The sequence below is a fragment of the Pagrus major genome, chromosome 7, assembly GCF_040436345.1.
Source record: "Pagrus major chromosome 7, Pma_NU_1.0".
Lineage (NCBI taxonomy): Eukaryota > Metazoa > Chordata > Actinopteri > Spariformes > Sparidae > Pagrus > Pagrus major.
The window spans coordinates 20,066,780-20,083,582 of record NC_133221.1 but is presented as its reverse complement, the minus strand read 5'-3'; the positions used below and the strand labels follow the sequence as shown (position 1 = coordinate 20,083,582).

The 16,803-nt window shown below is 39.1% G+C and overlaps 2 protein-coding genes across 2 annotated transcripts; both read left to right on the top strand.

Moving 5' to 3' along the window:
- srm (spermidine synthase) lies at positions 1 to 3,232 on the top strand. The gene is made up of 8 exons (XM_073470316.1): positions 1 to 201; positions 636 to 756; positions 867 to 959; positions 1,066 to 1,219; positions 1,297 to 1,380; positions 1,651 to 1,796; positions 1,977 to 2,099; positions 2,207 to 3,232. Exons 1-8 carry the CDS (start codon positions 71 to 73, stop codon positions 2,219 to 2,221), a joined length of 867 nt encoding a protein of 288 aa, XP_073326417.1. The 5' UTR covers positions 1 to 70; the 3' UTR covers positions 2,222 to 3,232.
- A 4,878-nt stretch (positions 3,233 to 8,110) lies between these two features.
- sst6.1 (somatostatin family member 6.1) lies at positions 8,111 to 8,755 on the top strand. The gene is made up of 2 exons (XM_073471065.1): positions 8,111 to 8,215; positions 8,528 to 8,755. The coding sequence occupies exons 1-2, from the start codon at positions 8,111 to 8,113 to the stop codon at positions 8,753 to 8,755; spliced, it is 333 nt and encodes a 110-aa protein (XP_073327166.1).
- Positions 8,756 to 16,803: the final 8,048 nt, after the last annotated feature.

Genomic DNA, 16,803 nt, shown 5'->3' with positions numbered 1-16,803 from the left:
TCTTTGTCGTAACTTACTCACGTCGCCACACTTATAAACACGTTAGTATTACTTGTGGCAGCTGACCACCATGGACCACATTAAAGATGGATGGTTTACGGAAAAATGCACGTTATGGCCCGGACAGGCAATGAGCCTCCAAGTGGAAGAGGTCCTCTACAACAAGAAGTCCAAATTTCAAGATGTTATGGTTTTCAAGAGGTGAGTACTTTTAGCTACACAACTTGGCTAACGTTGCTAGCTGTTAGCATCTGCTAGAAATGAATGAGCAATCTGAGGCTCGTGGCATCTTGAGAAGTTTCTTCAGTGGGTACGATAGCTGCATGTTGGTTGTGTCAAGTTGTAGCTCACATAAACCAGCTAGGTAGTGAATTAACTAGACTTAGGTAGCAAAAGTGGTAACTAACCGTCACTGTTGGGTAAACAAATCACGGTAGCTCTTTCTCTTTTTCTTTTTTTCTTTTTTTTAAAGTGGTGGAAATAATGTGCTAGACATGTGCTGCTACTTTATGCTTAACTGCTATGAATCCATCTCAAGTCTAACACAAGTATTAACATCTCATGTTAATATTCTGGGCTCAGGGATTTCAAGCTTTCAAATGTGCCTCATGCTCTGCTGTAACGTCATTTTCCAGTAAAACCTATGGGAATGTGTTGGTGCTGGATGGAGTGATCCAGTGCACAGAGAGGGATGAGTTCGCCTATCAAGAGATGATTGCCAACCTTCCTCTGTGCAGCCATCCTTCCCCCAAGAAGGTATCACTCAGATGTATTCTTGTGAAATTCACTGATGTGGCAGTATGACAACACACAAGAGACAAGCCGTGTTTCTTTTCCTGACAGTCAACACGTTTCCATTTCTACAGGTGCTGATCATCGGTGGAGGAGACGGCGGTGTGCTGAGGGAAGTGGTGAAGAATGCGCTGGTGGACTCGGTGGTTCTGTGTGAGATAGATGAGGTGGGAGCAACAACACTGGCGAGGATTCCAGCTTCTCTCTGGAGAGCTACACTGTTTTGTCCGTAATACTGCACCTCACTCAGTGTTAATGTTGTCTGTTCTGCAGGATGTCATTAATGTATCGAAGAAGTTCCTCCCAGGGATGGCCAAAGGTTTTTTCAGTCCCAAGCTCACCCTGCATGTTGGAGACGGCTTTGAATTCATGAAGCAGAACCAGGATGCCTTCGATGTCATTATTACTGATTCCTCAGACCCTGTTGGTAAGTTCCACTTTTCTGTTAACAATAACATCTTTGAGGTAGTAGCCCTATTCTGAGTCCTTTTTTTTTTGTTGCAGGACCTGCTGAGAGTTTGTTCAAGGAGTCTTACTATCAGCTGATGAAGGCAGCATTGAGAGGCGGTGGAATTCTTTGTTCCCAGGGTAACTTAATATTTCACCACAGTTGTGTGTTAAAACTTGTAGAAAGGCTGATGAGTGATCTTTTTTTTTTTTAGTAAGTTCCTGACTTGAGTAGAATTTACATCAGTTAACATCCTCTTTTCAAGTCTACCAAAAAAATCTGGTTATTACTCGCAGCCTTCATTAATTCCTCCTGGTTGATATTTATGTAGTCTTGAGATGGAAGGAGGCCAAAAAAGGCAGACAGGAAATTAACATGGCCTTTCCTCTGCTCTTGTGTCGCTTTCACAGGAGAGTGTCAATGGCTCCATTTGGAGCTGATAAAGGAGATGCGAACCTTCTGCAAGACCCTATTCCCTGTGGTGGAATATGCCTACAGCACCATCCCAACCTATCCCAGTGGCCAAATTGGATTCATGCTCTGCAGTAAAAATCCTGTAAGTGTGTTTGTCATTCTCTATATGCCATCCGCCACACACCTGATTGTTGTCGGATTGCCTAATATGAATGGGACTGGCTTGTTGTGAAACCATTCCATCGCGCATTAACTTGTCCGCTGTTTGTGATTGGTAACGTCCGTCAGATGACTGAAGTGCCTCTTCCTTTCTTTAAATCAGGAAACAAATTTCAAGGATCCAGTGAAAGCACTGTCGAAAGAAGAAATGGAAAATATGAACCTTAAATATTACAACCCCGAAATTCACAAAGCATCGTTCGTCCTCCCTGAGTTTGCAAGAAAGGTAAATAAAATGTTGCATTCATAAATGATTTGCATGCACTTGAATGAAAGTCCAAACAGTTAAATATTGGCTACTTTTCAATCAGTATCTTCTTGAAACACTGACAGGTACTTGAAGCATGACCAGCACCAACAGATGTTCGTTTTCTACCTGGCCCTCAGATCACAAATAAGCAACCTTGTTCTACGGCTTCTTCACCTCCTCATCACAGTTCAGCACCACTGAAGAGCGTAGCCTCTTCATGATTTTATGGGTGGGGGGCAACTAATAATCAGTGTGTGGGAACTTGCTGAGTCATAGCGAGAAAGTGTCTGTTCTACTCTTTCCTTCCTTCCAGTCTTACACGCTCTCGGTGTTTATTTATTTTTGATGTATTTGGTTTTTACCTCTTACTCTGTAATTGTCTTATCAGCATATTCATGAAGAGCAATTTAATTTTTACTGTGGGAAGAGCATCGCCATCAAACCTGACCTCACTCTGAAACTGTACTGTTTATTGGATTCACTGCATAACACTTTATGCAATATATTACGTACCATATAGAGTATGTATATGTAATGTATTGCTGTACTTTTATTTGTATTGTTTGATATCAGTTTGTACTCTAGGAAGATACACCATTGACACCCATCATGACTGTCTATTCAGAATACTAGAGTCCTCACACATGAACCCTATAGTGCCTGAAATTGGTTGTTTGTGTTGAAAAGAACTTGTTCTGTATCTATCATAGTGTACCAGGCAGATTGTGTCCTCGATGAAAGGTCAAGTGTCACGAGTTGAGAAAATTGTCCCTTTTTGAAAATATCACCAATTGAAGTGAATTGATGCTCAGCTGTGATCATAAGTATAATATGGAAGACTTTAATGTTACGGTGTTAAAAAATAAAACGGAGAATGGCATTGGAGCTTTTTAAGGCACAAAATGTCTTTAATGTGAATTGATTATGCAATTATAACTTGCAGTATTGGGTATTGACTACCTTTTAGTAAACTTGTATTGTAGGAAGCCTGTTTGCTGAGTCATGATTACATCACATGTTACTACCTATTAGTTGTAAATCCACATTCAATATTTGTTGACCTCAGCAATGAGTTTGTTTTATAATAATAAATAAATTGGTAACATAAAATGGTCAAAGTGAGATCTGTGTGTATTCAGCCACTGACCGATTTAAAGCCCCATTATGTAGGAATTGGTCTTCTGTGATTTGGATCAGGAAACTGTAAATCAGTGAAAACCAGAAATTCTCTTCATAAAAATACGATCGAGTTTCACCGACAGCGTTGGTATTGAGTGACATGGCGCCTTAATGTGTTATATCCTCGTCCCAGGAGATCCTACCCACCCACCCAAAGTTATGTAGTGCATATACAAGCGATCGGGATGCAGAGTTGGACTGACCGAGACACCATTCTCCCTATTACAAGTCAGTGTGCCATCAAAATGATTTCGAAGCTGTTACTTTAAGTTAAAATAGTTACATATTGTTAGTTTAATCAGACAGCTGCTTCTTTATTTGCACAAAAAGAAAAGTACAGGTACAGGTGCAAGCACAGTAATACCATGGTCAGCAAACCAGTTACTAGTAGTTTTGGCACTGTGAGCAGGTGCCAAGTCCTGCTGGAAAAGGAAATCAACATCTCCATACTGTATGGAGATGCTGATTTCCTTTTTCAGTAGGAGTAGTAACCGGTTTGCTGACCATGGTATTACTGTGCTTAATTGGCCAGCCAACTCGCCTGACCTTAAGCCCATAGAGAATCTATGGGGTATCGTCAAGAGGAAGATGAGAGACACCAGACCGAACAATACAGACGAGCTGAAGGCCTCTATCAAAGCAACATGGGCTTCCATAACACCTCAGCAGTGCCACAGGCTGATCATGCAAAAGGAGCCTCGACCAAGAGTGCATAAATGAACATACTGTTCTGTAATATAAATCCTTTTTTTGATCAGTCTCATGTAATATTCTAATATTTTGAGATACTGGATTTTTGATTTTCATGAGCAAAAAAAGGCCCAAAATATTTCACATTATGTGAATCTAGATTAAAAGTTTCATTTTTTTAATTAATTGACAGAAAAAAAAAAACTTTTCCATGATATTCACATTTTTTGAGATGCACCTGTAGATGCAGGACTGCATTTCAGTATTATTTTGTTCTAGTTTCATGTTTGATGTCTTTACTACAAAAACAAATGATACAGGAAAAGTATTCTGCTTTTTTCACTTCAGTTAGAAAGTAATGATTTGTTCAAGGTCTATCCACTTGTCCAAAACCTGGCTAATTTTTATCCGTTGCAGTATCTCTTTCCAACTAAATGCAGGTTAATATGGGATGTGTTTTCCAGCTGTGGTTCGTTGCTAATGATTAACTGTAAATATATTCCTTAGGTGCTGGTATTAACAATGCTGTAGCACAAGTGAGGTCCAAGTGTAGTTTCAATTTCCAGGCACAAGATGGCACCCCATACCAGCCACTTTCACATTCTCAAGATATAAAGGAATGCTAAATTATACTGTTCAAATTCACCAAATGCATTTTCAGAGAGTCGGTCTTTGTATTTTAGCTTTTCTTTGAATTTGGATGAAAAAGCCCCGTGAAGCCTCTTTTCTGCATTCATTCGTTCAGATGAGTCAGTGTTTTGTGATGGAAAGTGTCACTGTTGCTCTCAGTTGCATCAACTCTAGTTCTTGTTGTGTAAGACCTCAGCCCTCTCAGGTTTTCTATTAAAAAGTGGCCAACCCGCCACAATGCAGTACATTATTGTCATGCTTCCTTTACAGTACCCACAAATATAATGTTTGATGTTGATGTGTTTTAATAATAATACCTGCACCGCTGTAGCTTTGAAGACAATGTGTCATTTGTCTTCTTTAAGTCAAATTTAAATGTTTCCAGTGCAGTTGAATAGACCGATTTACCTGTTTAAGAGATGACACTCAACACTAAATCCTCAGTTGATCTTTGAGTCTGTGTTCCTTTGTGATCCCTTGTAGAGAGTTTTTGAGGTGGTGCTTGAGGCTATACATGAAGTAGACGTAGTGAAAATGGAGACTTCCACGCACATTAATGAGATCTGGGAGGACCTATACCAGCCGTCATGCTGACGTTTTTTCACTGTTTGAAGTCTCTTGCGGGCTGGACAGCAGATACTTTTAAGGAGGCCGGTTGTTGTAGACGCTTCAAACACACTGAATTCCCAATATAGAGCCATTTCAACAGTCGGCTAATCTTTGGATTGGCTCCGGGCCTTCTTCAGATCAGCAGTGTATGAAGAAAATACCTCAAACACTATTTTGAAAGCACGACAAATCCATTTGAACATAATCAACTAAGGCCTGCTGGAACATAAGTACTGTATGTTCCCTGCCAGCAGCAGCGTCTGAAGACGTCACAACAGTAAACTCTGTTAATTGTGCCATTTCAGCTGTATAACCTGGAGGCTGAGGGCAACTTCTCTACCATTTGAGACAATCATTTCCTCTCAGACAAGAATGTCTGTTTAGCTCATATACTGTAGACCAGTATAAAAGGGTTTTGCAGGACTTTGGAAGAAGCACACGTATTTTTTTATAACTACATTTATGGATGTTATTTAGCTACAGATACAAAGGCTACATTATTTAGAAATATGACACATAAATGAGTCTTAATGTAGAGTGCAACAAACAGTTGTACCGTATAACAGCCATAGGGCTTCAATTAAGAATTCATTTTATCATCTATTAATCTGCTGATTATTTTCTTGATTAAAGGGGCATTATGTTGTTTTGGAGAAGAAATTCAAAATATGAGTTTTAACATTAACAATATTAATTAGGTTATAATATAACACAAACTATAAACAAATATTTATTTTTTCCATAACTGAATAAACAAGCTGTTCTCAGAGGAAAATAAGGTAGTAATACAAAGTAAAACATTGTGACAGTGTTGTCCTTTATGGTCTCTTTATTTATTCAGTTATGAAAATGAAGAAAGTTTGTTTATTTAGATTTTTTGGGGGAAAAAAATCAGTCAATGAAGATCTTTCTCCTTTGATTAAAATGTATTCCCCAAAACTGCACCATAATTAATAAGTTTGGCATATAAAATGTCAGAAAATGGTAAAAAAAAAAAATGACCAGCAGTGTTTCTCAAAGCCCAAGATGGCCTCCTTAAATGTCCTTAAATGTCTTTTGTCCTCAACCCAAAGATATTCAGTTTACTTTACAAAAGGAGGAGTAACGAAACCAGAAAACATTTCCATTTAAGACGCTGACATCAGAGAATTTGACTCAAGCCAATTAATCAATTATAAAAATAGTTGTCAACTAATTGATTAATCATCGTAGCTCTACCCCATATTATATCTGACAGCTGCATCCTTAAACATAATCAATTGTTGTGTAACTCGTATAAAGAGAAAGAAAGAAGCAAAAGACTTGGCTAAGGAAAAAAAGGCAATATTTACATTTAGCTGACACTTTTGTCTAAAGCAACTTACAGTATTCATACATACACTGATTGCGTGGCTGCCATGCAAGGTGCCGACTAGCACATCAGGAGCAGTTTGGGGTTCAGTATCTTGCCCAAGGACACTTTGATATGCAGACCAGGGGATTTGAACCAGTGACCTTCAGATAACAAGACGCTGGCTCTACCCCTGAGCCACAGTCGCTCACATTAAATGTGCACTGGGAGCTTTTTCAATTGTTGAATCCAAACAGCTTAGTCAATAGTGTGAATTTAATTGAACTGTAGCTACAGCCTATTAAATATGTCGAGCATATTTTATACTCTCACAGCCGTTTTTATGCACCCAATGATATTCCAGACATTATTTTTCTGTTAATCCAGTTGGAACATACTGTAGTTGAAGAGCTTTTATTTATTTTTAGCTTTTATTATTTTTATTTGACAAGCAGCCTGATGTTGGTCTAATTGGTGAAATCAGTTATCAGCCTTTTTCCCAAACCTGCTCATAGTATTCCTGCTTAACCAAAGGCCATTGTTTTATTTTTAACTCAGACAAGCATATAAAAACCTATTAAGTTTAATCTACCAACTTGCTAAGTAGTAATCTAACTACTTGTCCATGTTAATACAGATCAAAGTTAACCATCAGCTCCATCGTACATCTCGCAGTAAATCTCAGAGGAAGAATGGCTTCTTCTCTTTCTTCTGTTTGTTTTTTTTTAACAACTCTGTTTACTCCACTATATTGGTGGTGTGCATTTACTGAAGACACCCCCTCAAGTCATGGCGAGTGTCAGACAGTTCAATTGTAATCTGGAGGTGTCAGAGAGGCTCGTAGAAGCACTCTGACAGGAATCAGATGTTGACAGAAGAACAGTGTGAAACACTGATCAGTCAGATTGTGGTTCTTTTGTATTTTAGATTTTTTTTTGACTGCCACAACACAATCTTGATATCACCCAGCTGATGAGTTGTGGAATTGTCTGTCCACCTGCCTGAAGAGGTCTTATTTGAGACTGTCTCTCATAACTGTCAACACATTAGTTATATGTTGATGTCAGAACCCGGTGACGTCGTCGCCTGCTGCAGATGTTCCTCCTGATGAATCACATAAACGCATCACAATTTGTCAAAAAGGTTAACTGTTGAACACTTCCATTTGTTCTGTCCTGAACCCTTCATCTCGCCTCCTTTTTCACAATCACGTACACACCCCCCCCCAAACACACACACACATACACCCTCCACCCTCCGTCATACACCCACCACCCTCCACGTCAGTGGCAGACGGGGGGAGAGGCGTATAAAAGAGTGAGGGACTTTGGAGGTAGAGCAGAAGAAACATCACTGGTTTCCAAATCTTGTGACCAGCTGCCACCAACTGCACTACACTTTCTCCACCATTCTCCTCTGGATCTCTGGACAGTGTGAGCTGCTCAGACTCTCGCTCTCTCTCACACACACTCACACACACGTTTTTATCTCTGTGAGCCTCCTGCTCCTGTGACTGTAGCTGGTCCGTCACCTGTACTCCTGTCACAGCATGCAGCTCCTGATGGTGATAGCAGCTCTCATGGGGGTTCTGTTCAGCGTTAGAGCAGCCGCCGTGCTTCCTGTGGAGGATAGGAGCCCCATCCATTTGAACAGGGTGAGGAGGCTGATTCTCTTTTATTTGTAGTTCACTGCACTTAATGTGAAGTGTTTTTATCCATTTTTTGTTAGAAAAATTGTTTTGATAATTTGAATTTGAAGAAGAATGCTTTATTTACAATCTTGCTTGTGAAATAAAGTGTTATTTCTTATTTGTATTGAAGAATTTTCAAGAGAAAATCTACTCAGTTTTTAATTTATACTGGTAATTCATACATCTTGAATAGAAAAAGAAAAAAATGATAATACTTTTTCACATTTTCTATGATCTAGTCTCTTTAATAACATGCCCTTTTCTGATTTTTCTCAGGAGCTGAGCAAAGAGCGAAAGGAGTTGATCCTGAAGCTGGTGTCTGGCTTGTTGGATGGAGCTCTGGACACCAACATGCTGCCGGGGGAAGCGGCACCTGTGGATCTTGAGGAGCCGCTGGAGTCTCGACTGGAGGAGAGGGCTGTCTACAACAGGCTATCGCTGCCTCAGCGTGACCGCAAAGCCCCCTGTAAAAACTTCTTCTGGAAAACTTTCACCTCCTGCTAACAACGCCCCAAAACCCACCCGGCTCTGCCTGCCGACTGTACTCCTTCTCCTCCCAGCTCCACATGAACTGTAGTAGACCTCAGCTGTACATATCATCTACACCTGTCAGACATGCAGCATCGATGGACTTCACTGAGACAGACAGTGTGTCTGTTTGAATATTAATGATATATGTATCTATTTATGTATACACTGTATGTATTTATGTATGTAACATTTTATTTCAGGGTCAACAATAAAGCATGGATATAATATTTGACATGGTTATCACAGTTAATTGCTTTTGATCAAAAAAAAAGAAAAGGTCATATTTTCCAACTGCTTCGACAACATAAACGCAAAGTCAAATTTCATGCAAGAAATGATGGCTGTACTTTTTGGGGGGTATTGGAACATTTCACACACTAAAATGATGGAAATATATGAAGGTTTGCTGCTAAAAAACAGTCAATAAATGTTCTTGTGCAGTCCATAATGTGGATATCTTACTTATGCTACTTTGTACTTGTTGCTGTTTAACTGTCTTTCTAGTTTCCAGTCAAAGAAAATACTTGAGGGGAAAGAAATATTGTATATTGTATATAATATTCCAATAAGAAACAAAAAATAAGCATTAAAATGTCAATTGCAATTACACCCTTAAATTAATATCCTGGTGCTGATTCATTAATAAAAACTATATCATTGTTAAATTAAATAAAAAATAACGATGTTGAGCCTAAATATTTTAAAACTATAAATGTAACAGTGTGTGAAAGATGTCCAGTGTCCCGGTACATGGTTTATTAGTGGTCCCTATTAATTCCTAGTCACAAGTTGAGGGAGTTGCTTCAGTGAATCACAGGTCATTAAACATGTCAGTAAAATAGAAAAATAAATAAATCAGCTTCCCCCGTAGTCTGTCAATGCTGTCACTGGACCGCAGCGGCAGTTGCGTTGCACGTGGTGGGAGCCTGTTGTACAATTAAACAGTGAAAACAATGACAGGTCTAAAGATCAGTCTTAGTCTGAAAAATGCATGTATATGAATCTGACCTATGTGTTGGAGAGTGAAAGCACAGGCAAGGCTGCTGTTGCTGCTGCTGCTGCATGTTGAGATAATGAAGTGTTGCCTGTGTGACCCTATCAACCCCGCTTTCGATTCTCGCAGCAAACAAGACCCTGCATCGGCTCTTCTGGCATGTACAACCAGTGTGATATGTGTGTTTGTTAACCACTTACTGCGGTAGAGTGTGGAGTCGGTGCTGGCCGCAATCAAATATTGGCTTTCATGCCGGGCCCACAGTCCCTATTAGTGAACTGATGGATTTCATGTGTTAAAGTATATAAAAGTGAAATGTCATGCTGTTTGAGCCAGCTCACATGAAATACAGTTCTTTTTATATATAAACGTGACTAACAAACAAACAAGCTAACAACTCTTTGCTTTATATAGAGGACTGCCATCATACAAGCACTTTCAGTACATTAATGACTAACTATACACTGGTTATATTATTGTATATACATCAAAACTTTCTGGCACTTCTTTCTTGTACATTAACTCCTTTACTGGATCTGAGTATTCAAATGATAAGTGTAATTTCTCAGGTTTTGCCTACTTGTAGATTTCAGTATCATAAACAGTCAGCCCTGTACTGACCAGCTCAAGAATATTCGAAAATCATGACCTATCTCTCGTGTGAATGAGAAAACTGGCAATGCAGAATTGAATCCATATTAAATATCACAGCAAAAAGCTAACAAGAATTCATTCTAGCCCCTTTTAACCTTCCACTATTGTGCTCAGGAGCTATGGATCATACATGCACAGCAAAGACCACCTCGATTTGTTTTTTTTGTTTTTTAATTGAGCTCCATATTTAAGGGGCAATATGTAGTTTGAGAAGAAATTCAAACTCAGAATTTTAATATTTACAACATTAATGAGGTAATAATACAACCTCAGAAATGTTTACTTTTTCCAAAACTGAATAAACAAGCTGCTCTCTGAGAAAATAAGGTCCCCAGAACACTGTTTGAAGCTAGAAAGGTGGCAGGGTCCACCAAATGTAAACAAAGTAAAACACTATGAAATTGTGTTGTACTTTAAGGTCAGTTTGTTTATTCAGTCATGAAAACAAAAAGAGTTTGTTTATTTAGTTTGTTTAGGCATAAAAAACATCAGTCAATGAAGATCTTTCTCTTCTGATTAAAACTTCTTCCCCAAAACCACATATCACTCCTTTAAAGCTTCTTTTAAACGTAACTGAGTAGAAAATGGAAACCAGTAGGTGCGTAAAAACATAATTTTCCAACTATCCTCTGGTGAATATTCTGTTTGAAGTTTTCTGCCAGTGGTAAATAATGCCTTGTGCTTAGCAGAGGTTTAGACTTACAGCGAAATGTGAATGTGAAATCTTAAAAAACCTACAATAATGAACCACCAGAGTTCATAGGAATCTTACTCAGCCAGAGGACAGGCAAAGCTCAGAGCTGTTTCCAATCACTCTTCTCAACTTAGTTACTATCTCATTATCTTCCTGAGCAGGATGAATAGGAGATAATGGCTCATAAATGTGCTTGTCTCACAGGTGTAAAGACACGAGTTAACATGAGTTCAACAATGATTCAGTTACAGGAGGAATATTAAAGGCCACGGTGATGTCATCTCTCTTCCTTTTGTTGTCGTGTTCAAGACAGCCGGAGAGAAAGGCTCCGCAATGATCCATCCTGACTGCAACATCCCCTGAAAATACCGCTTGATGGTGAGTTATAGTTCCACAAATTTCAAAGCAATGTAATTACATGGTTCTCGCAACCGCTGGGAACTCTGCTCTGTCGCTCCCTTTAACGATGCTGAATAGACAAAGGCTCCTGTGGGCTTACTTGATTACAGTTCATCATGCAGCATCTTTCATTTTTTCGCGCAGTGAAAAGCTTCACATCGAAATGACACATATCCAGGTTCAAACCTCGGGGAGGATAACTAGACTGTGTCATGCTAAGACACAATTATTTTGAAGTACAAAGCACAATATATATTATATATGTTATATATATATATTGTTTTATATATATATATAAAAACTACAAGATTTCTACTCCTAAAAAGCAGCATCTGATGCCAGTTGGTATCTCTGGGCATGAGATCATAAACACAAAACAATTTGATGTCAGTGAAGGTGCCGTCCACTCCTGACTTCCTGCCCCTGGGCTCAAATGAGCATGCCAAGGAGCAACATCAAAGCTGATGCCTGCAAGCAAAGCATTTTATTGACTTTCCTTTTGATCTGAAGGAGGAGGGAAAGAAGTGCTTGGGCCTAACTGTGTCATTCAAATTTAAATGTGAGTTCATGTGTGCTGCTGTTTAAAAATAAAGAATTAGGTTTTGTTGACGCTCCTCGTAGGAGTGACTCTAAAGTGAGCCCATCATAGTTACATAGATGCAAAGAAGAGCAATAAACTGCACGGGATGTGACTATACATGATGATATATATGGTATATGATTCATGGTAATTTCATGTTGGCTAATTTTATTTCTCAGTGTAAAAATAGTGACCATAAGTCATCTGGGGAATGACAATAGACAATATACGAAAAGGACTGGTGGACATCTAGTAAAGATATTTACATACATTAAGGAATAATCAAACCATTATGAGTAATGTGAAATTGGTCAGTTGTAGAGTCAAGCCCACAGAGTATTATCAACCAGTTCTGCCGTTACACAGAGCATTTTAGCCTATTTTAGTAAATTGTTTTGGTTTCACAGCCCACAAATTTTCTGTATGGTCCATTCTCACTACTTAATCGGCCCCATTTAAGCAACAGGGGGAAGCTGTTTTTAGAAAACAAGCTCTGAACATAATCTAAACCCACCGTTGTGTCACCCAACTACCGTTTTAAAGCCTCAGTTTTAAATTAAAGAAATGCCATCTTCCCTTTTTTTCTTTCTTTTTTTTTGGGATCCACAATGGGCTGTATTTGAATGAGAGGCGGGGGAGGATATCCTGACTGGATCTGACTGAGAGCCCGAGTACACAACATGGTATTGATATGTCTATCACAAGATAGCCATGCCCTGAAGCATATCTTGCTTTATCATCTATTTTAGTTTAAATGGGAACGTAATATACAGAATGAACATCATGCTGCATTGAAGAGATCTGAAACTTGCATTTGAGACCATAAACTCATTAAGAAACTGTTTACTGAGTTAATAAATCAAGTGAGAAGTAGCTTAATTTTCTCATACGCTTACATACAACTGGTCTTAATGTTGAGTGGAGTTTCCCCCTGATGGCCATTAGACAGAATGTAGGTTTAAGGCACTTTCGATTTAGTGCCCTAAAACCATTATTCTCAAACTGCGGTACACATACCACCAGTGGTACGCGAGCTAAAATGCATTTTAGTTTGATGCTTTCATATCTCAATAATAACAACACTTTCGCGAATGTTAGGTTGGCTGTCAAAGAAAATGACAGCTTGAGTTGACCCAAACTAGCAGTTAGTCTGAGATGTCGCTGTTATGTAGACAACAATGACTCAGTAAAGCAATATACGGATAACGGATTTGCCAACAAGATCGTCGTGACAATTTTATATGATGACAACATGTCAGACCAGCTGCCAGCTGTTTTTTTGTTTTTGTTTTTCTGCCCCCAAGTGGACAAAAATCTAATAATGCAGCTTTAAGTGTCTAAGGTGCGTTTAGGGAAAGGTTCCTCACATAGAGTGTCCAGGAGATCAAACTAGAAAGGGGTGAAGAGATTTTATCTGTCCAATTGTATTTTTACTGTCTCAGCTAACACCAAGTAGATTATTTTTGAGCAGTAAATACTAAATCTTGATTGACAGTACACATACTGTCTCTTATATTTACTGTACTATTTTGTAAATTTACTCAATATCCTACTTTTTGAGATGTTACCTACAAATGCATACACTGGATCATTTTTACCGTCAATGTAAGCTATTTCAGTCACTGACCGCTGCATGATCACTTTGATTGTATCTGTGTTTCACAGACCTGTCAGAACTAATTTTCATCCTGCACAAGGGAAGATTTATAAACGGTTAGCATCAAACAGCTCCCTAACCTGGCTTTGATCAGTCCAGACAGGCCAAATTAACACTCAGCGCTCAAATAATGCTTCTGAGGGAAGGTGTGAACAGGCAGGTTGTGCAGTGATTCCCTGCTGACAAAAAAGGCAGTGTACTACAAACACAATCAACAGAGTTATATTATACTGAACAAAATTGATATACGGAAAAAGGAGTGGAATGATCTTTTGAAATGAAATGTTTCACAGATTGAGGAGACAGGGGATGACATATTTTTAATAGAATGTGTTGTGTACTCAAAGCATGTACTGAAAATATAAAAGAACATAAACACATTAATTTTAGATGTTAGCTAAGAAAAAGAAAAGGAAAACCACTCATCATAGCCTTCCTGGAGTTGTATTTGATACATTATACAGTGGGTGTACATGTTTTGGTTGAAAAGCGGAGATGGAAGTTCTGTGCAGTCCGTAGACATGTACTTGTACTTTATTAACCCGGCGACTCTGGACACAACGCCTGCAGCAGCCTTATTCATCTCTGTCAGCCGGGCTCAATTTGTTTAGTGGTGACATTTTAGATGGGCTGTATCCAGAGCACTGAACAAATGCACTGTGGTTGACTAGCTGAGGCATTTTGAAGTAAAATAAATATAAAAATAACCATTTTAAAAAATGGTCCAGGGAAAGTGCACACCCAGTAGGAATAATAGACCTGTCTCTGTGAGTATCCAGTAGGTTTGCATCACTCTGTTCAGACATCATTAGTGCCCTTTCAGAAGTGACTCTCCTCTCCTCAATTGAAAATATTTTTATGAATTCACGTCTACCCGCTGCTTATCAGTCGCTGCCTTATATTTATTAGAACGGATATTTTTGCATAAAGAGTTGTGGGTGTTGACAGTTAAACCCACAACCAGATGCTTCCGATTCAATCAATTCTGCTTTTAAAAAGTTTCATAAAGAGCTTCATCATCAGGAATTGGGAGTCTCTGACTGTGAATGGCGCCAGCTGCAGCACACACAACACACAGGTTTAAGTATCTCTGATGTGTTTCTCTCAAAGAGTTCTCCTGTTTGGGAGCACCGATGGGAATGGAGAGATTGTTTTCCCCAGCAGGGCCTAATGATGCCTGATGGCTTATTCAGCTGCCCAGTGCCAGCGCTAAAAGCTGATCATTATAGGGCCCTCTGCTCTTTCAGTGCTAAAGCCGTGGCTCTGAAAATGAGCTGTCACCAGAATGAGGAAGGGATGCAGCACGCCGGTCACTATAGTGACCCTGTTCATTCTGGATGCCACTACTTTGGGAGGCTGGGCAGGTCCGCGGTGTGAAAGCAAAACACAGGGTTTCGAGGATTTAGTTAATGATGACCTTAAAGTGTCGTAGAATGCAAACCGCAGGTTACATTTATCGTAGCGAAGAGGAGAAATCCTAGCAGTTCAATGTGAGATGTCTTAAACTAGGGCTCATTAGTGTGCTTGCACTACCTCTCGAGAGTTTTAGTCTTCACGGTTTAATTAGAAATGAAGAAAAATAAAAGGCTACAAAAGTTTTGACTCAATTATCCCCAATGACTATGTCGAAACATGAGGAAGAGTCTGCCATGCTAGCAGCTCTGTGAAGTTCTACTGGGCACAGTGGTGCTTTGAGCTAAAGCTAACATCAGCATGCACTCACATTGACAATGCTAATATGTTGATGCGAAGGTATAATGCTTACTGTTGTCTCCATCTTAAATTTGAGTGTTGGCATACTAACATTTGTTAATTTCATTGAATTGAATGATTTGTAGGGTAAGCGACCAATTACAGGTCGCTCTCTATGTCAGCCACTGGTTAGCTGAAGCTTGTTTGCAAGCCACAATAACATTAACTAGTGTTTGCAGCAGCATGTGCAGCAATGTAGCGTTCATTAGCTGGCAAGATGACGGAGTGTTCCCCCCTCGAAACTGCTCTTGAGAAAATGTAATGTTTACTTAGTCCCCTCCTCAGTTGCTATCAGATTTTAGCCCCTGAATGATTAAAAACTTCACGGCTACCCATCCGATAGCCGATAGCCGCTAGCATGGCTAACAGGAAATTAAGTTGAAGATGTTGTGGCATTATTTGAAAAATGACAACCCTATTAAAAAAGACTGGCCCAAAGATCTGTTTTTTTTGGCATTTTTGCTTTAAGGCAATCAACAAGCAGACAGGAAATGTGAGGGGGGAAAGAGGGAGATGATGTGTCACAGAGATTAAAGCAGGGACAGCAGTTACGACTATGACACCATGACACTCTGGCCTAAGATTATCTTTTTTCTCCAAAGGGAGCCAGTCTTATCTTTGCTGTTGTCCAAAATATAAGCTTCTCATCTGAAACTGCAAATGAACCTGAAATCGCTCAGAAAGTTATGTTGAGATATTTCAGGTAAAGGCAAGGGTGGATGTTTCCCTTGTTGTTGTTGTTGTTGTTGCTGTTGTTGTTGTGGGGTTGCAGGGTTGGTTGGCAGTTAACTGAACCACTGTGAGGCATATTAAGGCGGGACCCAACCAAACTTACAAACACATTGTTTTGTGTCTTTAAAGGTGCAATGTGTAAGAATTTTATTTATCTACAGTGTGTGAAGAAATAACCGCTCTGACGTCATTACATCTATGTGTTGTGTTGCAGAAATATCTACTAAGGTTAGCATGCTAACCAACTAGCCCTGGTCTGTTTCTGTCCAAAGCTACTGTGCTAGTGATGTAAACACCAACAATATCCTGGTTCCAGAGCTCATAGCATTTTATTTTATTTACCTCAGTATTTTATTTTATTTTATTTTATTTTATAACTACTTAAGCATTTTAATGTAGTACTTTATTGTTTCTTATTGTATTTGCCCTTGTATTTTGATTGCATTTGTACTTGAATGTACCTGCTGCTATGATAACCTAATTTCCCCTCGGGGATTTATAAAGTTATCTATCTATCTATCTATAGTCCACACCACTAGCTGCACAGCTAACTGAGCTA

Bases quoted from the DNA above. Each gene is read 5' to 3' on its own strand.
- srm (XM_073470316.1), top strand. From the start codon at position 71: ATGGACCACATTAAAGATGGATGGTTTACGGAAAAATGCACGTTATGG. The intron at 757-866 runs GTATCACTCAGA...CCATTTCTACAG, and splicing joins GCCATCCTTCCCCCAAGAAG to GTGCTGATCATCGGTGGAGG. The intron at 1,381-1,650 runs GTAACTTAATAT...TCGCTTTCACAG, and splicing joins TGGAATTCTTTGTTCCCAGG to GAGAGTGTCAATGGCTCCAT.
- sst6.1 (XM_073471065.1), top strand. From the start codon at position 8,111: ATGCAGCTCCTGATGGTGATAGCAGCTCTCATGGGGGTTCTGTTCAGC. The intron at 8,216-8,527 runs GTGAGGAGGCTG...GATTTTTCTCAG, and splicing joins GCCCCATCCATTTGAACAGG to GAGCTGAGCAAAGAGCGAAA.